The sequence below is a fragment of the Drosophila pseudoobscura genome, chromosome 2 (assembly GCF_009870125.1).
Source record: "Drosophila pseudoobscura strain MV-25-SWS-2005 chromosome 2, UCI_Dpse_MV25, whole genome shotgun sequence".
Lineage (NCBI taxonomy): Eukaryota > Metazoa > Arthropoda > Insecta > Diptera > Drosophilidae > Drosophila > Drosophila pseudoobscura.
This window is the reverse complement of record NC_046679.1, coordinates 12,434,818-12,461,506: the sequence shown is the minus strand read 5'-3', so window position 1 is coordinate 12,461,506 and position 26,689 is coordinate 12,434,818. Positions and strand designations below refer to the sequence as shown.

General features: G+C 44.5%; 2 protein-coding genes across 7 annotated transcripts in view; both read right to left on the bottom strand.

Annotated features, from left to right (window-relative positions):
* SKIP (Shal K[+] channel interacting protein) overlaps positions 1-11,670 on the bottom strand; it is a 174,747-nt gene extending 163,077 nt beyond the window's left edge. For 3 of the 5 annotated variants that reach the window (XM_003736475.3, XM_033376529.1, XM_033376532.1), the window contains exon 1: positions 10,712-11,668. The gene's annotated coding sequence lies outside the window, so the exon portion shown is untranslated. Of the gene's footprint in view, positions 1-10,711 lie in introns of all 5 variants that reach the window. The other 2 variants (XM_033376531.1, XM_033376530.1) reach the window with 2 other exon arrangements.
* A 1,839-nt stretch (positions 11,671-13,509) lies between these two features.
* Positions 13,510-23,144, bottom strand: LOC6897221 (trichohyalin). 2 transcript variants are annotated; one of them, XM_002137357.3, is made up of 11 exons: positions 20,463-23,143; positions 16,865-17,016; positions 16,675-16,809; positions 16,351-16,608; positions 15,949-16,288; positions 15,803-15,889; positions 15,584-15,734; positions 15,214-15,523; positions 15,051-15,150; positions 14,220-14,363; positions 13,510-14,096 (listed from the first exon to the last, which is right to left on the bottom strand). In XM_002137357.3, exons 1-11 carry the CDS (start codon positions 23,096-23,098, stop codon positions 13,661-13,663), a joined length of 4,749 nt encoding a protein of 1,582 aa, XP_002137393.2. In that variant the 5' UTR covers positions 23,099-23,143; the 3' UTR covers positions 13,510-13,660. The 2 variants fall into 2 exon arrangements, with proteins under 2 accessions (XP_002137393.2, XP_033239996.1); XM_033384105.1 differs by lacking the exons at positions 13,510-14,096; positions 14,220-14,363 and adding an exon at positions 14,557-14,846 and having other exon boundaries at positions 20,463-23,144.
* Positions 23,145-26,689: the final 3,545 nt, after the last annotated feature.

Here is a 26,689-nt window from a genome sequence, read left to right as displayed (position 1 = left end):
TTTGTTCGCGCTTGTGTTTGTCTAGTGCATTGCTTATCGGAAATGCTTTTTCTATATGCGTGTGATATTTTTATGAGTTCTGTCTGCCGCTCCTCGCCCCCCTCCCTGGAGTTTCGATTTCAGTTGCTGCTGTCGCTCAATACACGTTCTCGTTGCTGCCGCTGCCGCTGCCGCGCTGTTTGCTGTTCACACTTTTTCGTTATTATTTACACAATTGACCCTTTCACACCCGAAAACCTCCTCATTGAACATTCGAACAGCATTGCCCTGGCAGCAACAACAGCAAAGAGTAGCAAAAGTAGCAGGAGGAGGAGGGGGAGGGGGAATAGAAGTAAAAGTAGGTAGTGGACGGCAGTAGGGAGACACTCTCACACGTAGATGAGCTGGCAGAAGCCTCCATCTCGCTCTCACACCCGCCCGCTATACTGATCTGCCGCTACTCCGCTCTCCAGAACAAACGCTGGTCCGCTCTCCCGCTCTGCCGCTGGGCCGCTACACCGCTCTCCCGATCTGCCACTCGGCTCGCCAGCTCTCCAGCTCTTTCGCTCGGCTCGCCAGCTCTACCGCTCTCCCGCACTTCGTCTATTCCGTTGCTAGTCGATTGAAAGGTAAGGCCATCTCCCTCTCGTGTGTTCATCTGCTGTTTTCGTTTACTCTTTGTGCCGACGGCCGCTTACCTTTTCTGCTAATATACCCTCAACTCTACATCTTGCTCGCAGTTCGAAGCCGAAGCCGAATTCGAATTCAGTTTTCGACTCAAACTGTAAATAGTCATAAATGTTTTGTTTATGTTTACAATTTAGCTGCTGCTGCTGCTGCTGCTTCTCTCTCTCCCTCTATCTCTGTCTTTCTCCTGCCTGCCGTTGTTCCTGTTGCAGTTCGTGACTTCTCTCATGTTGTTGACGTGGTTGCTGGCAACATCATGCCGCCACCGAACACACATTTCTGAATCGGTAATGGTGTAATGGAGGGGGAGGGGGGAACTGCTGCTGCTGCATTTTTATTGCTATCTAAATCGCGCAGTGACTCCTGGCAGACCATGTACGTGTATGTAACCCCCACCCCCCCTCCCCACCAAAAAAAAGAGACCCAACAACAACTGTCTCCGATTTTTATTTGGTTTTAATTTGACACGAAAACGGGGCTTAAATGTCACAAGCTGCTGTTGCGGCTTGTAGGCCACACTTGCCTACACTGAGAGAAAAGTCAACAAACGAAAGAGCTACTAAAATTCCCCTCGTTGCATGCAAATCTGTGTTCTAACCGATTTTCATGTATTCAATTGCTATTCAAATGGCCCCAAAGCCCCACTAAACACTGTTATTATGGTTGGCTCCTGGTTGGCTGTCAATAAACACAGAAACTCCAATCGAAAAAGCCACATTAAAAGCATCATTAAATAAATTATAGACCCAGCCACCCATCCCCCCCCCCCCCCCCCCCACAGAAAAACAGAAAGACATAACAAAAAAAAACAAATATAAAACTAACATGAATTTGTGTAATGTTTAACAAAAAGCTTAATTTATTTGTTGTTTTTAGTTTTTGTGTTATTTGAATGCTACTAAAATAATAATGACGACAGAGACGAAGGGGAGGGGAGGGGAGTGAAGTCTAAGCCTAATGAAAGCCATAAATAATAAACCTAGTCCAGTGTTTAAGCTAATGAGCTTTTCCACAGCGAATGGCGGAGTGGATTTTGGTAGTGCTCAAACGATGGGAACCGAAAACCCCCCGGTAATTTCGGGGATTACGGAGCTGTAAGTCAATGTTAAATCAGATTTAGTGCCCATTATTGTTCACTAAAAGAAGAACGCCAAATGTATATCGATAAATAATCGATCGATTACGCGATTCGATGGCGGTAATGATTTATCTTGCTTAATTTTTCACAGATTTTAAGCTTAAACTTCACTTAAATTTACAAAGTGCCCTTCATTTTTCATTCCAAAAAGATCTAAGCATTAAAATCGATTAATAATCGATACAGAAACTACAAGAAATGCTCCTGATCTTCTAATTCCATGCTTTTGTACTTGCACTAAATGGAATTCACTTAAATTCACAAAATGTCCTTCATTTTCCCCTGGAAAAAGATCTACAAAAGTAAATCGATTAATAATCGGTACAGAAACTAACTCGATTAATACAATATATGCTTCTGCTCTTCTAATTTTATATTTTCGCATTTGATTGCACTCCCCATTCCCTTTAATTCACAAAATATTCTACCTACCGATTAATAATCGATACAAAAACGAGTTCGATGACTACAATAAATGCTCCTGCTTTTAATTCAATCTTATACACTAATAATTCCATATTTTTTACTTGATGGCGCTCTCCACACCCAAAAAATACACAAAATACCCTTAATTTTCCTTTCGAAAAATCTCTAAAAATATAAATCGATAAATAATCGATGTCCAATATATGCTCCTGCTCTTCATTCAATTTTATTTCCATATTTCTGTGCCCGATTGCCCTCTTTATTAACTTCAATTCGCAATGTAATCGATTAATAATCGATAAAATACCTGGTATGCGCGTCTGAAATGTATTTCCCCTAATTATTCCATATTTGCATGCATTTGACATTTAATTATCAATTAGCCGTGCCACACACACAGCGCCACACACACACGCCGTGCCGCACAGACTTATAAATATTTTAATTAATTTACATTGTGTTGCAGTTTTTCGGGGCCATTCTTTCGCCAGGTGTCAGTCAGCAGGCAAAATGCTCGTAATTTATGCAAAACTATTTTCCACATTAGAGACAAGTGCCTCTCAGAGAGAGCGAGCGAGAGAGGGAGCTTGCTGAATTTATTTATAATTTATATGGCAATTAAAAACTAATATTGTCGAGGCCACATCCCAGCGATACAATTGTAAATTTATGCAAATTCTTAATTGCACTGGCGAAAATGCTGGCTTTGACAAATGTTTTGCCAGTTTTCCATTCGATTTTATTGCATTTCCGATTGACAACAGCGATTTTGTTGCCATAAATTAAATAATTAACTTAATTTTACATACGCTTCCAATGTGATTTTAATGATTTCATACGAATTTCTTGCATAATTTATTATCCAAATTTGTGTATTCTGCCCGATGATAAATGACTTTTAAAATGTTACCCATGCTTCAGGAAAAAACAAAAACAAACGCAGAACAATCTAGTTCTGTCTTTAGTCTTCAGTCGGTTTTCTGTTTTCTGTTTCCATTTCTGTTTGCATAATTAATGTCCTACACATTTGTTAGCCAGAATTTGTCTGGCTCTTCAGATTAATCAGCTCCGCTTAAGACCCCGCTTCTCAATCTGGGGGCTTAACAGCTCCAAATCTTCGATGGAGCAGCAGTTGAGGGACTGTTAATGACATTTGGGGCTGGTCGGGGGCCTGGGGGATTATCATAGAAAATGATATTTAGTTGCTCAAAATTGGGTCAAAGCTTGCCTCGATATTGATTTTGGTATTTGGTATTTTTTATGGTAATTATATAATTATAATACCAGAATAATTGCTGTGTTTTTTAGGGTGGATAATTATTTAATTATCATTGGAAATTTCCATATAATTTCACGAACATTTCGTTAGTTCCGCGGTAGCTGTTTCCATCTCTCTTTCGCTCTTTTTTGCTTCCAGTGTGGCTTAGCAGTGCTTGTGCTCTTTCTCTCTTTTGCTTCCAGTGTGGCCCTTTCTCTCCTTTTCTTCCAGTGTGGCTTAGCAGTGCGTGTGATCTTTTACTCCTTTTCCTCCAGTGTGGCTTAGCCGTCAAGTATCCGGCCTGTACTCCCTCTCCTTTCTGGCTCTCTTTTCCAGTGTGGCTTAGCATTGCGTGTGTGCTCTATCTCTTTCTTTTCCATCCAGTGTGGTTTAGAGTCCAGATTGTGCTCGTTCTCCCTCTCCCGCTTTCTGGCTCTCTCTTTCCCACTGTGGCTTAGTCTTCTTCGTTCTGTTATCCCCCTCCCTTGATGGCCCAACATTCTATTAAATATTGATAGGTGTGAAATTGAATTCACTCAAATGAAACGTCATAAAAAACGATGGCATTTCTCCTATTTCTTTTTTAGGGTTCTGTCATAAATACCCGAGACCCGTGTCCGATGCTGCTCTGCTTTTGAGTCTGGTGTGAGTCTCCTAATTAATATAAACAGTTTTGTGAACAGAAAGAGTGGCAGACAGAAGGGAAGCGGCAACGGGGGCAACGGGGGCATGGCCGCTGGTATTTCTGGTGTTTGGCATTTCCTGTAATTTGTCGAGAGAGAGAGCACGGAAATTGCCGCTGCCTTGTTGCATATTAATTTAAATATAATTATGATAATTTTTATTGTCAAGTCAAAGACGAAAGGCAGTCCCGAGCCTTCTGCCACATGTTCTCTCTTGTGCGGAATGCCTTGGGCAAACAACCCTTTTTTTGGTATGGCATCAAAAAGGATTAGTTATTGAGTTATTTTCACAACTAAAGTAACGACAGGAACGACAGGAACGACGGAGAGAAGCCGCCAACTGACGCGCGGCGGCGGCGGCGGCGGTTCACTGAGCAGCAGGAAAAAAAGGAACGAAGGAGTGGCACAGAGGAACGGTGGAACAGGGGAACGACCGACTGTGACTGACATTTGTGCGTCAAATTAAGTGAACTCTTTTTTTTCTGGGCTTCCTGCCTGCCTCGATCCGTGGCAGGCTCTGGCTCTGCCTCTGAGTGACTGTGACTGTTGTTGTCTTCGGCCTGTCCCCTGCATTGCGTAAACTATAATTAATAACAAAACATGTTATGGTTATGGCTGCTGCTGTTTCTTGTGTGCCCCAAGAGCCCGCGGCATGAGGCCACAGAAAGCGGTTCTTGGGCTCTTGGTTTCTTGGTTTCTTTCGATCTTGGTCGATTTTTCGGCCTGTTCAACATATGTTATGCATTTTTTAGCTGTCTTCGCGGCATTCCAAAAATTATGTAGCATTTAATTAGCGCATAATTGCAGCAGCCCGACGTACCCTCGGGCCATCGCCATCAATTTCAATCTTTGAGGATTGAAAACATATTGAAACAAAGCTTCTATCAGGGAAATAGAATATTTTCACAAAAAGAAAAATTCCAGCACATGTGCCGCAAGTACGGAATCCAAAGGTCTTTCCCAGAGGAACCCATGGATGCCACCCATTCCCTAAAATGTCTGCAGTTCATCTCTCTCTTCCTGCCTCTTTCTGTGTCATTGTCTAAGGATGCAATTGCCGAGGACGACGACGCACAAGTTCAAAAGCAGTCAACAGTTCCGTTGCAGACTTCTTTCCCTGCCTCCTGCCTCGTGCCTCCTGCCTCCTGCCCCTGCCCCTGGCTCACATCATCATCGTCCTTATCCTTAGCCGTATCCCTGGCGCGCTGTCGTCCTGCCGTGGCAGTAGTTCCTTGTGGCCTGGCAAATACTCAACAAACCATGAAAGTAAATAAATGTTTTGCAACGTTGCAGAAATAAAATGCAATTTAAGTCGCACAAAAATGGCCAACAACAGCAGAATCAGGAGGACGAGGACGAGGACGGGTACGGCGGGCTGTGGCACGTTGCAACGTCAGGACCTCCTGCCAGCGGCGGTTCCTGGCCGCCTCCTGGTTTCCTAGTCCTAGTCCTCGGCTGCATTTCATTCTCTTTTATTTTGATTCGTTTAATTCTGTTCTGTTTTTTATTTATTTTTTGTTGCTGCCACTCCCTCCCCCCTCCCTCCCTCCCCACCAAGACTCCCGTTAAAGCGTTCCGGGGGCTTCGAACTTTGCATTTTGTTTTTGTTTTTTTTTTTTTCATTTTTCTGTATTTTTGTTTCTGTTTTGTTTTGATTCGTTTTGCACAAAGAAAAGTGAAATGTTTTTGGGGCGGCGGTTGGGTTTTTTAGAAATGTTGCCAGAGGGGCAGGGGGCAGGAGGAGCGGGGGGCGGGGGGCGGGATGCAATTGCATTTCCACAGACACAACAACAAAAGGAAAGAAAAAAATAAAGAGTGGAAAAACGATTTAAAATAATTACATGCAAGAGAATTCTCTCGTTTGCAGTGCAACAAGGAATGCAACAAATGTTGGAGATGAATCGGGCCATGAAAATCATTTACAATTCGAATTCATTTTGCAGGTGCTTCAGGAGCTGTGGGAAAGAGAAAGAGAGAGAGAGAGAGAAAGAGCTAGTTCTAGATGCCCTTGAGCTTGAAATTCGAAGATCAAATTCGAAGATAAGCAGAGGCAGAGCTTCAGCAGCGCCTCAACAGAAGCAGAGCCCAGTAGCCATAAGAGAGAAAAGAACAGAATCGGAAGCTTAACAGCAGCAGAGCAGTAGCCATGCGAAAGATAAGAACAGAGTCGGAAGCTTAACAGCAGTAGAGCCCAGTAGCCCATACGAGAGCAATAACATAATCAGAAGCTTAACAGAAGCAGAGCAGCGGTCATACGAGAGATAAGAACAGAGGCGGAAGCTTAACAGAAGCAGAGCAGCGGCCATACGAGAGATAAGAACAGAGTCGGAAGATTAACAGAAGCAGAGATCAGTAGCCATACGAGAGAAAAGAACAGAGGCGGAAGCTTAACAGCAGCAGAGCAGTGGCCATACAAAATCTTAACAGTAGCAGAGCAGCGGCCTTATAAAAGCTAAACAGCAGCAGAGCAGCGGCCATACAAAAGCTAAACAGCAGCAGACCATTAGCAGAGGCAGAGGCAGCGATCTTTCGATCAAAAGCAGAACTACAAAAGTGATTGGCAGCGCCTTAACAAAAGTTCCACATGTAAGCCTTAAAGTAAATCCACTCTGTACCAAAGAGATCCCTCTCAACATTTCCCTCTTCAATCAGCCATATCCATTACCTCCATATCCGTTTGCTTACTCTCAAGCTGTGTGTGTGTGTGTGAGTGAATGATTTAAGTGATTCGGTGAGCCTATTGTATTATTTTACCCACAGCATGCTATCCATACCCCCCCTCATCCAATGCAACGACGAGCAAAATAAAAACAAAAACAAAAACGGGAAGCAAAACAAAAACAAACAAGAAACAAACAAAAACGAGACGAGAAAAAGTGCAGCAGCAAATGGCAGACGAAACGGAACAATAATTAAAGCAATGCCAAAAACAACAACACCCAAATAAGAAGAAGAGTCCACCAGAGTGGGGGGGGGGGGCGGGGTGAGAGGGAGAGTACAAGCACAACAGGAAGAGAGGAACAACCGTAAAAATGCAGCATGCAAAAGCTCTGTCGCCGCTGCATCTTTTCTACTGAAGCTCTCCCCCTCCCCCTCCCTCTGCTTCTGTTACTTCCTTCGGCTGCTCCTCTCTTTCAATGGGCGGCTGCGGGTCGGGCCTTCCTCTCACCCTAGATAGGGATGCAATAAACAGTTGTAGGACTCAGAGGAGGGATGATGCAACCATCAGTCCAAGGTCTACTCCGCTCTCGTTGTTGTTGTTGTTGTTTTGGTTGTCATTGAAGCCTCTTGCTCTTCCCTTCTTCGTTGATTTGTTGTTTTTTTGCTGATGAGCCAGCCAGGGCAGGGCAAAAATCAGTGCAAAAGGCGACGGACGATGTCATCGTTGGGTGTCGTTTGCAGACAACTTGAAAAACAGGCAGGGGGACTCTCCCCCCCCCCCCCCCCCCCCCTTCTATTGACAGTTTAGCTGCTGCGAACACACACGCAGCAGAGCAAAGAGAGAGGGAGCGATAGAGAGAGAGCAGGTGGCAAAGGCTTGAGGGCAGCATCAGAGCCAGTAATTGCTGCTTTGGTCATGCAAATGTTGTTGTTGTTGCTGTAGTTGTTGTTGTTGCGTGTCTAGGCCCCTCAAATTATGTTGTTCTTTTCGGGAATTGGTTTGGCCTTTCATCCTCTTCCACCTACACACCCCCCTCCACCCCTTCCCCCTCTCTTTGCATGGGTTTTCAATTAGTAAAAAGATCTGTCAGAGAGTGGTCTCTGCTCTAAGCTTTTCTCTCTCTCTCTCTCGCTCTCGCATGCCGCTCTCAGCAAACATTTACAGTTGGTCCCCCTCGAGGCAATTATTGCTTTAAACAAATTTATTTATAACACAAATTAAATAACTCTCGAGTCTGGACGACGATGCTGGGGCTGAGGCTGAGGCTGTGGTTCCATGTGGTGTTCCATGAGGCTACTAAATTTCCTGGGCGAATGCAATTTGCAGATTTACTAACCCTCCAGCAGCAGCAGCGGCAGCAGCAGGGAAGTTGCAGTCGGAGAAAATTGCAATTGCAATTACAGCAGGAAGGGAGGAGGAAGGAAGGAGAAGCAGAGATAGAGAGAGAAAGAGAGACAACTAAACAACTCGGCGACGACAGAACCGAAGCGAACCGAAACGTGGCATCATCATCATCATCATTTCAATCATCATTATCAAGAGTATCATCATCAAAAAACCGCGCGCGCCTGAACCATATCCATTACAGCACAAGGAGAAGGAGAAGGAGAAGGCGAAGGAGAGCGGCAGCAAGAAGGAGGTGGAGGAGGAGGAGGAGGTGGAGCCGTGGAAGAAGTGGAGCAATGGAGGAGCAGGCAGGAACATGAAGTGGCGGGCCCTGGGCCCTGCGGCACTGGACTCGGACTCCGACTCCGACTCCGACTCGGACCTGAGCCCTGGCCAAGTTTTGCGAGAAAATCGATTTCTGTGGCCAGGGCCTAGGCCTTTGGGAGGCAGCCATGGTGGAGCGGGGAGGAGCGGGAGGAGGAGGAGGATTCTGCAGGTCCGCAGGTCCGTCGTCCCGTTTCTGTTTGTTTGTTTGTTTGTTTGTTTGTCGCTTTTAATGCTCGTGCACTGGACGCTGGGCTGCAACGGCGACTCTTGACTGATTTTTATGCTTTTGGCCCAATTGCCCCGCAGTAGCCAGAGCCGTAGCCATCTCCAATGGGCACCCATCGACCGGTTTGCCGGCGCTGATCTCTCCCTCTCTCTCTCTCTCCCTCTCTCTCTCTCTCTTCTGCTCTCCCTCCCCATTAGCGGACCTTTGTTTGCGTTGCAGTTGCAATATAAGGTCATTCCTCTGCTCTGGTTCTGCCTGCCTCTTGCCCCTCCCCCCTCCACCTCTTGTTGCACGCTTTTCGTTTCGTTTGAAGACAGCGCCGCGGCCTGAGAGCTCCAAGCACGCGGCCTTTTGTTAGTTTTTCCAGTCGCAATTTTTGATCATTATTATTATTATTATTATTATGGGTGTGCTTTTTTTTTTTGGGGAATGTGGGATTTAAATTACTTTATTCAAAGGGTCCTGAAAGAGTACAACTTTTGCTTTCTTTCAAGGCTTTACGCTCTTCTTTTAAAGAGCGGCAGAAACCACCGTTAAAGCTTTAAGCAGGCAAAACTTTAAGAGAGAGGCAGGAGGAGGGGCTAGGCGGGGCAAGCATCTGTAGTGGCTCTCCACTTGCTTATCGCATAATTGGTGGCAATGTTGCCTGCCACTTTTTTTTTTTTGCTGCGGCTTCTGTTCGGGCCCTGGCCCTGGCCCTGGGCTCGGGGTCCTCCGTCGTCGCATTCCGCGAATGCCGGCAAAACACTTGTCCGCGACTTAAATGGCGCGCAGCTGTGCGGCATTAGCCCCAGCGAGGGGTCGGGGGCGGGGGGGGGCGCTGGACACACCTCTCAAGGAGGTGTTGCACAGCAAAACGAGTGATGCCAGGGGAGAGGGAGAGGTGGAGAGGGGGGGTGGGGCTGGATGACATTTGATGTGATTATTGAGTTATGCCCCACGGTGGCAGGTGCCGCACATATTTCTCTTAATTTTTGCCCAACAATAAAGTTATTTCCAGAAATGCTCAGGAATTAAGCAAAAAGATAAGAAGCAGAATTAAGCAAGATCAACGGAAGGAGAGAGAGAGAGGCAAAGGCAGAAGGGAAGAAGAAGATCGAACAACAGCAATGCCAAAATAATTAACATTTGTCAGCAAATCCCCAGGGAGAAGCCTCCGGGGGAAACAAAGACAGCGCATAAAAGGGAAGGAAGGAAAGGAAAAATATGCCCGAAGCGGCAGTCGAGTCCGAGACTGAAAATACACTTTTTTTTAAGCGGCATTGAAAATTTTCAACTTTTTTTCCTACGGAAAAAGAATAATTTTTGAGGCACAGGAATATTCGAAAAGAAAACTCATCTAAAAAATCGAATTCTTGTTGGAAGAAATTTCTCCTTCAGAAAACTTTTTTTTCTAAGCCAAGAAGCATCTTTATAGAGACCTTTCTGTGGATTTTGATCAAGAATATATCAATATAATGCCGATTGAAATATAATTTTTGAGCATCTGCTCGAAAACGTAACAACCTCTGCAAAGGGTATAAAAAACATTAAAAAAAAAAAGAAAAACAGCAGCAGAGAGAGAGATGGTTATGGCGGCGGGGGTGAGGGCAGCACAGATTGCCCGAACAAGAACACACACACACACACAGAAACACACACGCACGCAGGCAGAGAGAAACAGACAGAGACGAAGCACTCCAGCTGTGATGCTGTCGCTGTTTCTGCCTGCCTTGCCCTGCACCCTGCACCCGGCACCCTGCTTTGGTACGACCGGCAATCAATAAAACGGATTAGGAATATCCTTTAAATGCGGCGCTTGGTGGAGGCTGCAGCAACTCACACACGTACAAACGAATAGTAAGGCAAAAGGAGAACAAGAAACGTGGGCAGAGGTAGAGGTAGGAGGTAGGAGGAGAGATCTTAAACGTAGAAAAGCAATAAAAGTAGCGGCACTTACATTTTCGATTTTCGCTCCTTGCTAAATTGCGCGGGAGAGAGCGCGGTGGCGGTAGCACACACACACAAAATATAACACAGCACACAAACACACCCGGAGCGGAGCGGAGCTGGGGCTATGAAGATTAACCGTTTGCTTGAGCCATGCGACACACACACACACACACTCACTCACGTTCTTTTCGCTGTTGTTTAGAGCCCGGAAGGGGAGAGAACTTAGAACTCTGGTTCTCGTCTACGTTTTTTTTTGGTTTTATGTTGTTGTCGTTTTCCTTTTTGTCACTTGCACTCCACACGAAACAAACGCCCGCTGCTCCGTTGGTTTTGCTGGCGTGACCTTAGCGCCAACGACCTCTCTGCCGGCAGATAAATGGAGGGACATGGGACATGCAAACAACAATGCCACAAAATCTCTGCCCCATCCAGATTCCGCTTCTTCAGCTACTCTTCGTTTTTTCGTTTTTGTTGCTTTCTACCTTTTCATAATTGCAGCCGGCAGCTCCGTTCGTTTTTGTTATTCTAATTTATGATTGCTCTGCCACCCACGATGCAGCGAGATATTTACAAAAAATCAACAAATTATCACAATTTCTTAAACGGCTTCTTGTTTTTGAATAGTTATTATCTCGATTTGTTTCTAATTTTTTAATTCCGTTCTTTTACCGGCTTTTGATGCGTTTCCTTTTTTATCGCGATTTCAGCCAACCCGCGAAATAACCGTTGCATTCGATTTAAAAATTGGATTCTTCGGCCGTTTTCGGAATTTCGGCGGAACTATAGGTTTCTTTCAGCCGCGCGCTCCGGTAAATGCGAAATATACGTTAGTACGATATCGTTCTTAAATTTCTTGACGACGCGCAGCACAGCAACCGCGCTGCTCGAAAATTTGAAACACGAATGAGACATGTTTGGACATGCATCGTGACGTCGGCTCTGGCGTTCGGGTGCTTATGCGAGCCGAACATCTTTGCATGTGTTGACGACCAATTGACGAATTCTTCGTTTTCTTTCTTCCGTCGAATATTCCCAGCTAAATAGATATCTTATTTTTGCCCAGATAATTTTATATGATTGCTGAATCAATTTTGAACAAGATTAACTATTTTTAAGTACTTGCAAGTTTCTTATTTTGACAAAAACACGATTTCAACAAAAATGTTCGATGTCGCAGGTTGTGTCGTCAATGTTGCTGGCATTTGCAGACTCTTTGTTGTCAACCAGGGTATGGCCGTTGTATACCCTATTTCGTGAATATTATATAAAGATACTGTTTTCCAACTTGCTTTCAAATCTAATTAGTAAAGACCTTGTCTTAGATTGCATTTTTTTGGTCTATTCATGTATTCGATTAGGTGTTTGTAAATAAATCCTGATCCCAGTACCAGTTCTTGGTCTCTGTAAGAAGACCACTAATTGCAAAATATCGTTTAACATAGATACTGACTAGTTTCTGCATTAATTAGAGCCAGGGATGACACACATTTCCGCAATTCTATAACATCCATTTCGCCCCAGGGTATGTGTGCATGGAATTAGCAACATGTTTGTGTATGGAGTGAGACTCATTGTTGCTAAAGCGAAACTGCGGCGAATCGGGTATTGCCTATATCAAGCTATATAGATGCCCACATAGCTTTATCCCATAGATAAATGCATTTTTTACAAGATTGCTTCTTTTAATTACCTTAATGTATTTTATTTTGACTAAAATACGGGTTTCAAGTAAATGTTGCCGCAACAGTGTGTATGGAATGTGCAACATTGGAACGAGACTCATTGTTGCTAAAGCGAACTGCGGCGAACTTCGGCGAACTGCGGCGAATTCAAATTCGACGACCAATTACTCATATTCTTTGTTCCGTTGAATAATACTATCTACATATATGGAACATTTAGGTGAATCAATTTCCTACTTGATTTGTTTAATTAGAATAATTGTATTTGTTGGATTTTGTTTAAAAAAGGGTTTTAGCAAAAGGTCGAATTTTCACTCATTGAGAGCGAATTTAACCGGCTCAGAGAGTGAGAGCGGAGCCGAAAAGATTTTGTCAAATTTATATGTTTTATAAATATCTTGATCACAATTCCTATTCTTATCTCTCTACTAAGACCTACAATTGCAAAATTGTAATGTGATAGGCAGAAACTGACTAGTTTCTGTATTTATTGGAGCCTTAGATGTCAAAAATTTCGGTAAAACGGTAAAAATCATCTGGTCACTGGTCTACAATGGGTTAATCGTTCCGAGCTCAAATGTTGCTCGGCAACAAACGCATGATGCATCGCATGTTAGTACAACAATTCGGATTCATGTTCTTAAGGCACCTAAAAATATTTCCTGAAAATCTTATATGAGGTGATGTCCGTGAGTCGCTGAAATGTTGCTGTGCCGATTTTGCCTGTGGTCCATACCTTTCCAAAGCCCACCACAGTTCGGTTCGAAAAAGAGAGTAGACGTGCTCATTTTGCGTTCCAATATGAGCTTCGGCTGACCTCGGTCCTGCTGCCGGCTCGCTTCGGGCCTCGAAGAGAACGGCCACATGTTGCTAGAAAATGGGCTGCCGGCAAAATAAAATAAGGTATGTACAGCAGCCAAAACCACCCAGCCGAATTCAACGAATGCAAAGTAAAGTCCACCCCGACTTCTAGCACACCATGAAGATGGGCCAAAGGACTGATAAGGATGTAAATACGATGTAGAATCCGTTGAATGTGTAAAAATGATGTAGAAAAGAGATGTTTCTGTTAAAAATATTTACATTTATTTCGTTCTGGTTTGTTTTGTTTGAGTTTTTTTGGTGCGGTTTCAAAAACCAATTCAAAAAGTTATTTTCAATTTTTTTGTATTTGTCGCATGGTTCAAATGACCCTCTGGGGCAAATCTTCTTTTGAAAAAACAGCCAAAGATTTTTTGGTTTTGGAAGTGACAGATCGGATCGGATGGGATCGTTTAGACAGCCGTTATCAGGTGGGCGTCGTCCTCGTTGAGGCGCGGGCCCTTGCCGTTGACCTCGATCGTGTGGTTCGACTCCGTGTCGCTGGGCTCCTGCTCGTGCTCCTCCTCCTCCTCGTCCTCCTCCCTTTCGTCATCCTCCTCCTGGCTGTTGCCACTCTCCTGTTCGGGGGATTCCCGCTCTTCGTTCTCCTCATAGATGACGTCACAGCTGGTGGGCAGTGTCTTGGGCGGTGGCTTCTTGATGGACTTGCCGCCTGCCTTGCCATTCTGCTGCATCTCCGACATTTGGTTCTGCATGTCCCGCAAACGATCTGTCAGGACATAAAGGTCCCGCTCCTGGCTCTCGCAGCGCGTTCGCAGCTCGGAGATTTCGCGCAGATCCTCGGCTCGAGGATCCCGACGCTCATAGCGCATGCGCATCTCTTCGAATCTACAAAACAGAGAGAAACGATAGTACAAAAAGGCAAGGGCAAGGAGAGAGATTAGGGGACAAGGGAGCCACAACACGGCTAAGCGGAAAGAGGGAGAGAGAGAGTGAGAAAGGTGGACTTACAGGTTCGTTAGACAACGGCACTTGCGGTGCAGCTGCTCGATCTCGTTGGCATTGCTGATGTCCCGCTTATCCAGCGCCGCCTTCTCGGCATCGTATGCCGCCTTCAGGTCCTTGAGATTGCGCTGGTGCCGAAGCTCTAAATCGCTGCAGGATTCGAAGTGGAGTCGAAGCGGATTCGAAGTGGATTCGAAGCGTTTTCGGGATGTTTTCGCACGTTTCGGAGCGTTTTAGAGGGTGTGCAGAGGTATATTGGTTCGATTGGTGGTTTGGCAGGACACACACACACACACACACAACACACACGTAACATATAGCGAGGAGAAAGAGAAAGTAAAAGTAATCGATATTATAGGGTATCTATGTATTCCATACACCATAACGAAACTTAATTTCTATTGTTAGTTTTTTTTGAAGAGAACGGTTTTTCGAAGTTAGTGGCGCTTGAGCAGATGTCGATATTTGATATAGAGCACAGCCAGAATATTGAACACTAAGCATGCGAGGGCGATCAGTGGCGACATGGTCAGATATAGCACATAGAGTGTGGGCGTGTACGGACACGCGCCCCTGGCCAGCACCCACAAGGCGGTACGTCTCGCTGTGGCACCATCTATGCCCTGCAGCATGCTGCACGATCCACGAGCAAAGGTGTGCAAATAGTGCGGAAAAAGAGAAACAAAAAACATGAGAGTCGAGATGAAAATGAATGCGAATACGAGTACGAGTGCGAGTGTGATGGACAGTGAGAGGCAAAAAGGCATTCAATTCAAGCCAAAGGTCAGGCAGGCAGGTTGTAGGGCTGTACGTGTTGCATGCCACACACACACTCACTTGAATCGCTCATCGGCAGCGGCTATTTTGGCGCGATGTCGGTCCACAAGATCCTGCAGAGCCTCGTCTCTTTCCGCTTGAAGTTTGGCCTTTTGCGAGTCTGTTATCGAAAGGGATCGATTAATCGATCACTCAATTGTGGTTTAGGGTCCTTTGAACATACCCAACTCCTTGCGATGAGATTCTACCATGTCCTGGGTGGACAGCTGCAGTTCCTTGGCAAACTCGTCCTTGACCTGGCCGAGCCGCTCGCGGAACTTCTCCTCCATTTCGGTTTTCTCCTCCTCGAACTCCTTCTTGAGGCGCTCCTCGAGCTCCACGCGACGATCCTCCTCCCGACACATGGCATTCTGGTACTCGCGATCGGCCCGATCCAAATGCATGCGCGTCTGCAGCAGGGCATTGTCGGAACGTTCGCGCAGAGTGAGGAAATCCTGTTTCTTAAGCTCCAGATTTTCATGCAGCTCATCGATCTAGAAGAGAAAGTCCCTCTAGAGAAGTATAAGGGAAGATTTTGCTGGTTTAGGGCTTGCCTCGGCTCGCAGTTCGTCCTCATTGGCCGTGTATCGATTGGTCAGGGCTCGCAGCTCCTCTATATGCTCATTCTGCAGCTTATCCAGGGCATCCCTTCGCTCGTCCACATAAACGGACTCCAATTCATTTGTCAGTCTTGTCATCTCTGTGCTAAGGTACCGAAAGTAGAGACTGTTAGGATCTGGGGATCGTTTTTTTATATGGATTTTGGAGCTTACTAAAGTTTGTTCTCCCAGAAGGCGGCAGCTTCATTGCGTACCTCATCGATTTTGTAGATCATTTGACGTTCCTTGTCATAGATGGCACTGCAAAAAGGGGGCAAGATCTATGGATGGAACCCATCTCCTATATAAGATTTACTCACTTATCACACTGATATTTGATCTTGTGCACAGCCTCGATCTGGGCCTCGAGACTCTCGTTGGCAGTGACCAGATCGGTCTTGAGACTCTCGATGCGATCCATGAGCGTTTGAATGGTCTGCTCCTGCTCGCCCACAACGCCTCGAAGGGAGTTCACCTGCGCCTGGCACACCCGCAAATGTTCGGCCTCCTTGCGACGCGACTGCAGCTCCAGTTCCAGTTCCTCGGCCTTGGCTGAGGCCTGTTTCCGTTCGTAATTGGATTTGTCCATCTTGTCCTTGCACTGACGCTGCATTTGCCGCAGCTGCCACTCGCAGTCCGTCATCAGAGACTCCTCGCGCTCTAAAAGGGTATACAAATAAGAATAAAAGTATTTTTGGCATGGCGTAAAGCCTGAGGCGCACCTCGATTGTGTGTCCTGAGCATCTCGAACTCCTTCTGCCACTTGTCCTCGCATATCTTGCGCTCTGCCTCCGAGTTCTCCAGGGCGTTCTTCAGTATGCGTATCTGTTCATCGAGCTCTGAGCGAATGGTGTCCACCTGCTGGCGCCACTCCTGGGCCTCGGCCTGGGCACCCGCCAGCTGGGTCTGCAGACTGCTGGCCAGACCCTGGGTCTGTTTGTACTTCTCGGTCAGATCGTTGTACTGAGCCTCGAGTTCGTCTAACCAATGGAAAGATACAACTAACTTTTACAGAAAGCTCTAGAAGTGTGGGCTTTTCTACAGACCATATTTGAGCCGATATTCATCTTGATCTTCGCTGTATTTGTGCCTCAAGTGTACCTTTTCATCCTCCAGAAATTTCAGCTTTTTGCGCACATATTCATCATCCGTATGGGCGGCACTCAGCTCCCCCTGGAGTCCTTTAAAGAATTTTGTTAGTATTTTCCACAGATCTTAGGCGTGTCGTTGACTTACTTTCCACATTCCATTGCTTGAGGGAGAGCTCCTGCTCCAGTTTCTGTATCTTGAGATGCATTTCCCCCACTTTGGCCTCCAGCTGATGGACATTCTTGTGGGCCTCGTCCAGCTGGCTGCTGAAGCGTGCCTTCTGCTGTTTAATCTCCTTTCTGCAAAAAACAATGGTTCCATCAGGAGTGACTAATAGTTTGGGTAGGGAAGCAATAGATCAGCTGTCACAGAGATCTTGTCTGAGTATAATCCCCAGCACACAAAACAAAATGATTCACAAACGTGATGATCACCAGCACCACAAAAAAATAATATAAATATATTTTAGAAAAATCTAAATAATAATAATAATAATATTTCTAATGGAGACACACGTTTTGCACCTATCGCTTGACATTTGATTGACGCAATTTCGAATGGAAAAGTCGGTCGTTAAATCCGTAATGGGGTGTAAAAAAATACTGGGGTATGGGGAATGTCTTCCTCAACCATAATTTGTTGAGATACAATATATACCAGATACGCAGACTGTCAGATACAGCTATAGAATTTTATATAATATGTAGTTTGTTGTGGCTTGTGGCTTGTGCCTTTGCTTTGTTTTGTTTTGGCTTTCAACGCAGAATGAAATACGTTTTAATTGAATTTATCTTTGTCGATTCCTGTGGCTGCGAAAATGCGCAAAGTTTATTTTTAAATCGCACGATATGTATTTTTTTTTGCCTTCTTCTGGTACGTACATTCTGCCAACTCTTTCTCTCACTCTCTCTTACTATTCTCTACGGTGCGTTTCGCGACAATAGGGCTAATAAAAACCTAGGAAATTCCATGATGGAGGGATGTTCTTTCTTTTTATAGAGGCCCCTGATGTTGAATTGCTGTACAAATATCCCATAAGCGAAAGGTTAAGATGCCACTCAAGAGTGTCATAGAAGTACATTGAGTATTAGAAACCTATCGATATCGGAAGATTTCTAATTTTTATAATACAAAAATTATTAAATAATAAAAAATTTTCTGTTAAAAACAAACCAAAACTTGTATGTTAAAAAAAATTAGTCTTATTTTAAAATAAAAATTAAATTATTTTTGTATACTTATATGTTGAAATTAAAAAAAAAAAATTATTTTTGTACATTTTTATGTCGAAAAAAAATATATTTTAAATTTGTATGACTAAAATCAGGTGTGACTCTTATTTTTTTTATTTTTTATAATGCATTATAAAAAAAGTATAATATAAGCTATTTGACTATAAAAAAAGCAATTTCATATTAAAAACTTTTAAATTTTAAATAATGAGATGTTTTTGAATTGAATTATACAAATTTAAAAATAACGTATACAATTTAATAATAAAACTTGGTACTAGCAAGCAATAAATTTTATTACTATTATTATTTTATAAAAAAAATACAACTCTCAAAAAAAAAAAAAAAAATAATAGTAAAAATAATAAAAAAAAATTAATTTAAAAAAAATTGCTAATAAAAGCTAATCCTAACCATTTTATAAAGGTCACATTTTTTCAATTTGTATTTTTGAACAATTTTTTTTTTAATTTTAATTTTATTATTTTTGGTCTCTGATAAAAGTTGAGTAATTATAATTTTAATTGATAAGTAATCCAGCTATCGAATGGAATTATAATTTCCTGTGTAATTTTATATGTAGTCTGTTCTTATTGTACCGTCACGCACTGTATGCCAAAGTAGAAGAATATTCGAAACGTACGAAATGTCTAGTATAGACAATGGGCAGTGAATTTATCAAAATTTTGTGACACGCGGTCTTGGCTTGTCTCTAGAGAAAGACATGAAGACAGAGAGGGGGAGAGAGGGAGCGCGAGAGAGTGAGAGAGAGAGGGGTATGGACAGAGCAAGACAGATGCATCGCGTGCACTTAGATTGAAAGTTATTTAAATTATTTTTGGCAAAGGCATCGCCGCATCTGCCTCTAGTTCTGGCTCAGCCTCTGAGAACTTTCCCCGGCAAATAGTTGGGTGTTTGGATACTTTTGTTGTTTATTCCCAAGTTGCTCATCAAATTGGATTGGATAAACAACCCCTGGGAGGGGGAGGAGGCAAAGTATTACCCATAAGTTAGTGGGAGGAAATTACGCATACGCCGCATGTGCGCCTTGCGCCTTTATAAACAATCTTTCAATGCTAACAGACATGTACTTTGGCCAGCCACTACTCACGGAAACGCCGAATCAATTATCCAACAGAATCAAGAACAACCCAAATAAAATTCCACAAGTGCAGGTCCCCAACCCCTGCTCTAAATTATGTACACCGTACATCGTACATCGTACACTTTTATGATTTTTCTTTTTGCAACAAGACGAAAATAAGCGGGGGAAAATTAGAAAAACTAGAGCAGGCAGATCGTGTTCTATGCACATGAGAAAATATGAAAGAAAAGCGAAGATTTCGATGCTCTTTCTGTGCAGCCAAAGATACATTTATATATTCATGATGGATCATCCATACCCTCCTTCGAAAAGGGTAAACAAGCGTGGGAAATGGCCAACATGTTGCCAAAAACAACGCAAATGACGAAGTGAATTTATTTTTGACCAAAAATAAAAAAAAAGTCAAAATTTTAAAATATTGAAACTGAACAATTTATACATGAATATAAATTGTAGGAATAATTTGCGCCACTTGCCCGCACGGCTGTCACAATCTGTCATATTTCGTATGCCCCGAGAAGGCCAAACAATGGCCACAAAACGATTGTTTTCCCATTGCGTATACGTAGCGTTGAACAAGTGGGTTTTCCTCAGAAATTTTTGGGTGTCTTGTATCCATCAAGCACTTCAAGGCGTTTCATCTATCACTTGACTCGTTTTCTGTATAGGGATTTTGATGGGCAGATGCCAACAGAATTATTCCGAAAAATTTGCCCAAATTTTGTATATGTTTTGTTCTATTTAAAAAATATATATCTAGGGTATGGCGCCCTGGCTGGAAAATCAAAATTAGAAAAACAAAAAACGAGAGCGGGAGAGAGAGACAATCAAAAGAGAAATTCAAGGGAATGAAAATCCCAGAGAGAAAATATTAATGTGCAGAATGCTCCATAAAGATCGTACGTTTCATTCACAGATGCCAAAATATCTACGGAATATATGCATAATTAAATCAGAAATAAAATGTATAGAATTGCAAACGTATGCCGGAAAGTGTAGAGGGAAATTCTCACACAGGAAAATGCAACCAAGGCTGGCATAAAGATTCCTATCTAATGGAGCCATCTTTGACCAAAATTCCGCATTTCCTGGCATTAAACTAATAGCTTTTGTAATCCTCTTTTAACCCAAAAATTCGTATCATTTGCTGCACTTTATCTATAGTTTCGGGAGAGCAAAATCACACTTGAAAGTGATCGTGCTCCATGACATGAAGATCAAGATAAATTGGCTACAACAAGCAGATGTTTTTGGGGAAATTGTTGGCATCGGTTCGATTCAAATACGTCGCAATGGCTGCCACACAGCTGCGGCACGAAGTATACGACCCACACGATGCACTTCCATCACGTATACGCCACAGATCATCTTGTATTCCCCCCTCTTTTAGGATCCAATCAAGCCTTACCTGAGCTCGTGTGTCTCATAGGAGTGCTCCTTTAGGGCCGGCTTGTTCAGGACACTGCCATCCTCGGTGATCTCCAGGCTCTCGCCCAGACAGCTGTCGTCGCGGCTGCGCTGCTTGGGGCTGTTGCTGCGACTGCGTCCTTCCACGTGGATGGGTATAAAGTGCACATTCCCCAGACTGTTGGCCCCCGCCCCGTTGGCAATATTGATATTGATCTGTGCTTCTGTGCCGCTGCTGCTGCTGCCATTTGTGGTCGAGGCTGTGGCTGTTGTGGTGCTGGCGGTCGTTGACTCAACCACCACATCCGGCAGGCTAATGCTCTCGATGCATACCAGCCGCTCGCTGAGATCGCGCTCGTCATCGAGTTCGTCGCACTGCAGCAGCGTCTCCTCGCAGTCCGTGGAGTAGCCGTCGCGGGCGAAGGGCGAGCGATTGTCGCGACGCTGCAGCAGCGGCTGGGTCGCCGATGTGGCCGATGAGCTGCGGGGCGGCGGCTGTGGCGGTTGCACCTTCTGCTGTTGCTGCTGCTGTTGCTCCTCGTCGTGCACCCCAATGCCGGAATCCGCATAGCTGCTGCTCAGATTGGAGTCGCTTTTCAGGGCGCTCCGTTCGCTGCTGGCCGACTGCCTGGAGTTGCCGCTGGGCGTGGCCTGGCTGTGGTGGTGATACTCCAGATCCACCGCCTCATCCACTTCATCCTCGTCCTCGTCCTCCTCCTCATCCTCCTCTTCTTCTGCTTCCTCTTGGACATTCTCCAGCTTGACGTGGCTGAGGCGTGTCCAGGGCCTGCCATTGGCATTCTGATAGATGGTGGAGGGTATATCCGCGGCAAAGACCTCATCCTCGAGCGTCTCGATGTTTGCTTCGTTGAGTTCTTCGATGTTCAGGCCGCTATCGAAGTCATGGTAGACTTCCGGTTCCGGTTTCGGCTCCTCTTGCTCTTCGTTGCTGCTGAAGCTCTCAAAGCTGCAGTCCTCCACGGTTATTTGTGGCACATCCTGGGAGGACTTGTGCTGGCGCGGCGGTGCCTGGGGCGCTGGCTGAGACACGATCGACTCACGGAACTCACGCGGCGTGCTGGCTCGTGAGCTGTGCGCCGATGCCGCTGCCGATGCCGTTTCGTTGGGCTTGGCACTGGTTTGGCCCATGATTATGTCACTTGTTTGTTGTTGTTGTTGCTGTTGCTGCTGCTGCTGCAATGTTGCATTGCCTGGCTGATGGCGTTGTTCTGCTGCTTCCGCGTGCCGGGCCACCGTTCGCCGCCACTCGACGACGTTTGCCGCTTGAATGAAGTCTCTGTTGGCGCTGCCATCTCGCGGCTCGGCACTGCTTGATCGCCCCAACGCTCGTCCACTGCTCTCTCCACTCTCTGGCCGTTGGCGCTCTCGTTTCTCTGGGGGATTCTGTGGTTGTGCTGCTGCTCCAGCTGAATTACTGCGACGCTCTCGCTTCAGCTCGCTCTCTGGCTGATGCTGATGCTGCTCCGCTCTCTGGCCGTTCTTCTCTGGTCTATTATTAGACATAGTCATTTGATAACTATTTGTGGATGCTGCGGCGGCAGTGGCAGTGGCGGGGTCGGAGTTCGTTTCAAGGTGTGCGAGACGGCGTGCGGCCAGTGCTGCCTCACCGATTACGTGGTTACTGTTATCGTTATCGTTACTCTTCTGGCTCTCTGCGGCAGTGTTGCTGCACTTGCCGCTGCTGTGTTGCACTTGCTGTTGTTTTTGCTGCTTCTGCTGGCGCTGATGATTACGTCCTCGCGCCATGAAAATTTCACTGAGAAAATCGCGACTCTTTTGCAGAGTTTTTCGTTTCTTGGTCACACTGTCTGCTGTTGCTGTCGTCTCACAGTCAAGGTCCTTGTTTGTACCGTTTTTGTTACTGCCACTTAGGGCCGACAGTGGCAGGGCAACAATGCTTCCCAGGGATAGACGCGACGATGATTGTCGTTCGTTCGTTGCGGCACGCTCTCGACGGGCGACTACTGTGTCGTTTGGCCGGCCATCGATCAGTGGCCCAATTTGCGGGGGGCTATGGCGATTGCCAATTAGCTGATTGGCCACCTTTTCAGTGTAGTGGCTGCCGCTCTCGTTACCGTTACCGTTAGCATTCGCGTTCGCGCTGGCTGCTGTCTCGTTTGGACTGTCCGCAGAGGCGGCCACAGCATTTGGATCATCGTCAAGAGCAGCAGCAGCAGCAACAGCAAGAACGGCAGTTCCCCCTGCCACCGCCTCCTGTCCTGCTGTGTTATTTATATACCGTTTGTCAGAGCGGAGCGGAGAGAGTGCTGCTGCCGCTTCGGAGTGGCGGCCATTAGCAGCTGTTTTTGCTAATTTTACACAAGGCGGCAGCGACGACGACAGCGACGGCGGCCGTCGTTTCGGCTCTTCGTCGCTGTCATCGGCAAAGTCCTCCAGCTCCTCGATCACCGCCCGCCTGTGGGCCGGGAGTTGTGCTCTTCCATTGCGCTCTTCTTCTTGCCGTCTGTTGTTCTCGCTCTCTCTTTGCCTAAGAGAGCTGCTTAGACTGCTAGGGCTGCTCTCTTTATTACTTCTGTCCTCCTCGTCGCTCGTGTCGTGGCTCTTGCTCTTGTTCGTCGTCTTTCTCTGACGCGAGCGTCGCAGCAAATTAAACATGATCGTTGTTGTTTTTGTTTTTGTTTTAATTTACAGTCTCTTTGCTTTTCGTTGCTTTGCTTAATCTTTTATTTTCTTCTATTAATTATTTTAAATTTCCTCTAATTAGATTTTGTTTTGGTTTTTCTTGGCGTTCGTTTTTCGTTCACAAACAAATCGTTATTTCGCGTCAAATAAGTATTGTTATTGTTGATTAAATGCCTTCAACCTGTTGGCAGAAAAAGTACATGCATTAGTTTACCGTTCACTCAATAAAGACTCTCTTCAATTGGCTGTAATTACTGTTAGTCAGTGCAAGCGTACATTTTCGGCGGATTGGGGCAGCTTCGACTTTGCTGGCGGCTGAACGGCGACTGGCGGCGCGGGCTCAGTCGCTGCTCTGCTCCGCTCCGCTCAATGCATGATGATGATGACAATGCTGGACAAATATGAGCAACGGCATGCAAGTGTGTAAGTGTGTAAGTGTGTAAGTGTGCCCTGTAAGTGCAAGTGTGTGAGAGTACACTCGACAAAAACACACATGGCATAATTCATTATTATGCCCTGGATGAGGGTATGATCGGTTCGAGGGGAAGCTTGCAACACAAAGCAGAAAATGTTTCCGATTGGATAAGGCATTCAGACAGTTTTGAAAATTGGGATATGGATATAGCTGATGCATGTTTTATAATTAACCTTAAATATTTCATTGGTTAAGATCTAGAAGGTTCGTCTCGTCCATAAAGAATGAGTCCTGTCGCTTATGGGATATTTTTCGCTTCATTCCACAAGTTTTCCCAAGTGGAAATGAGGAATCCAACTAATTTAGAGGTACCCCAAGATTCTATTCATAAATTTCCCTCTCATATGTTTCATATGATCTTTCCTAAAGATCAGATCCCTATTCTCCCATATTGCTTTCATAGAAAACATCAATCGCCTAGGGTATCTAAATATTCGACCCTTCAAATCTCTTCTTTAATTAATGTTTTAATTATCATAAACACAGACACACTCAATGCCTAGAAATTGACAATGCTTATGGGTAAGCCGGATAATTGCTTATGAATATTAATTGATGGGTAGGGAAAGCCGCTGTTGCTGCTAGTCCTATAAACATGTTCAACCATTGTCCATGCGTCATTATGTGTCACTCAACAACAATGACGTATTGCTCGCAAAAATTCTGTTGGGGGTCTTATTGACAGCTGGAATATACTCCAACCGAAAGTAAATATTATGCGCCGATTTGATTGTTAAATGTTGTCTCAGAGATATTCAATTTATACGTTATTTGCTAAGACTTCCAGCTGGGATTGTATCTTAATAAACATTAAAACCTTTTAAACCACAAATTCTGAAGAAAATGTGATACAATTTGGTTAGAATATTCCTTTTTGTTAACTCCCAAAAGTATGCCAAATAAAATCCAGAAAATATCGCACTAGAAACATATTTCCTTTCCATTTTCCATTTTTTACAGTGTACCTTTGGAGTCAGTGCGCCTTTTGAGTCAGCGCCACTCCTCAGTCATTAGACTTTTCCATTCAAAGCAAAGTTCAAATTGCAGGGAACGTGCCAAAAATAAACCAATCACGGTCCCTCGAGCACAACATCATAATCCGATTGCAGTTCGGGCCTCCCAACCATGCTCCTACCCTTCCACCCTTCCCTCGCAAGCATTCGTTCCATGGTTCTATTTCAAGTTCAGGATGTGTTTTGAAACAAACTCGTCTCGGTCCGATATATTAGGAGTGTGGATACCAAATTTGGTTGCTCTAGCTTTTATAGTCTCTGAGATCTAGGCGCTAATGTTTTACTCTAAGCAAAGCCGCCTATGCTACCTGTGTGTTAGAGAGAGACAGGGCGAGACAAAATGAAATTGTTTTCTTGATGCTGGCTATAATTATAATACGATCCAATTCAGATTCCGCAGTCTAAAAGATATGGTAATTCTCTACGATTCTGCGTTTTTGGTTTTCTCGTATCTTTAATATTGTGGATGCCACAGATTTTCGCCCTTTGTGGGGGCGGAAGTGGGCGGGGCAAAGTTTTGAAATATTTTTGTAGCAGTGACATATCACAGAAGTCTGGATCCAAAACATCGTTGCTCTGGCTCTTATAGTCTTTGAGCATTAGGCGCTCAAGGGGACGGACAGACGGACAGACGGACGGACGGACGGACGGACAGACAGACAGGGCTCAATCGACTCGGCTATTGATGCTGATCAAGAATATATACTTTATGGGGTCGGAAACGATTCCTTCTGGACATTACACACAATACTCATTTTAAGTATCGGGTATAATAAAGGAAATTTCCAGTGCAGTCAAACTACCTACATACACAGAGAGATTCCTTTCCAAAAAGAAACCAAATAAAAATAACAAAATTCTTCATCAGAGATGTTTATTAAATTTGTTCTAGTAAGTCTGTTGAGCATCTCAATCATAACATGGAACTCTTTTTATGGTAAGTCCGCAGAAGAATTACCTTCAGTGAGAGCATTCAATTGAATAGAATACCTTCAAGCAGTCGATGGGACTCAATTGGAGTCACCAAAGTGCGCGAGCTGTGACATGATGCTGGCTATAATAATAATACGATCCAATTCAGATTCCGCAGTCTAAAAGATATGGTCATTCTCTACGATTCTGCGTTTTTGATTTTCTCGTATCTTTAAAATTGTGGATGCCACAGATTTTCGCTTTTTGTGGAGGCGGAAGTGGGCGGGGCAAAGTTTTGAAATATTTTTGTAGCAGTGACATATCACAGAAGTCTGGATCCAAAACATCGTTGCTCTAGCTCTTATAGTCTTTGAGCATTAGGCGCTGAAGGGGACGGACAGACGGACAGACGGACGGACGGACAGACGGACAGACGGACAGACGGACGGACGGACAGACGGACGGACGGACAGACAGACAGGGCTCAATCGACTCGGCTATTGATGCTGATCAAGAATATCTATACTTTATAGGGTCGGAAACGATTCCTTCTGGACGTTACACACATCCACTTTTACCACAAATCTAATATACCCCAATACTCATTTTGAGTATCGGGTATAAAAACGTGGATCTCGTAGGGCCCTCTGATCATTGACGTCACCTTAAATGAGGCGAAGGCAGACGCCGGATCATTGTAAGAGATATATCGTATAGGAGAAGACTGATGGATTGAGCAGATTAAGTAGATTCAATAGATAGAAGATAGGTGGATGTTCCCTAGAGAGATAGAGTTTTAAAGGTGATGGATTTATCGAAATGCAGAGACATAAATACAAATATATTATTTAGATCAAGATCGTGTAGTTTGTATTTGTTAAAATATCTAGAGGCAACCATAAGGATATCTTTAAGGAAAGACGGAAAGATTTTAAAATATTTATAGCCAGTTAGATTCAAGGAGTTAGCTTTTTAAACATAGACTTTAAACCAGAACATCAGGGTTCATGACTTGTCATGAGATATGGAAAAAACCTAGACAGATATTGGAACCACGAACCTCTAGTTCTATGTTTTAATGTTAATTCTTGCACTTTGTTTATCTTCTTACCACCTAATGACCTATTTGATTCGAATATTATAATATTTTACCTGTTGCATTGA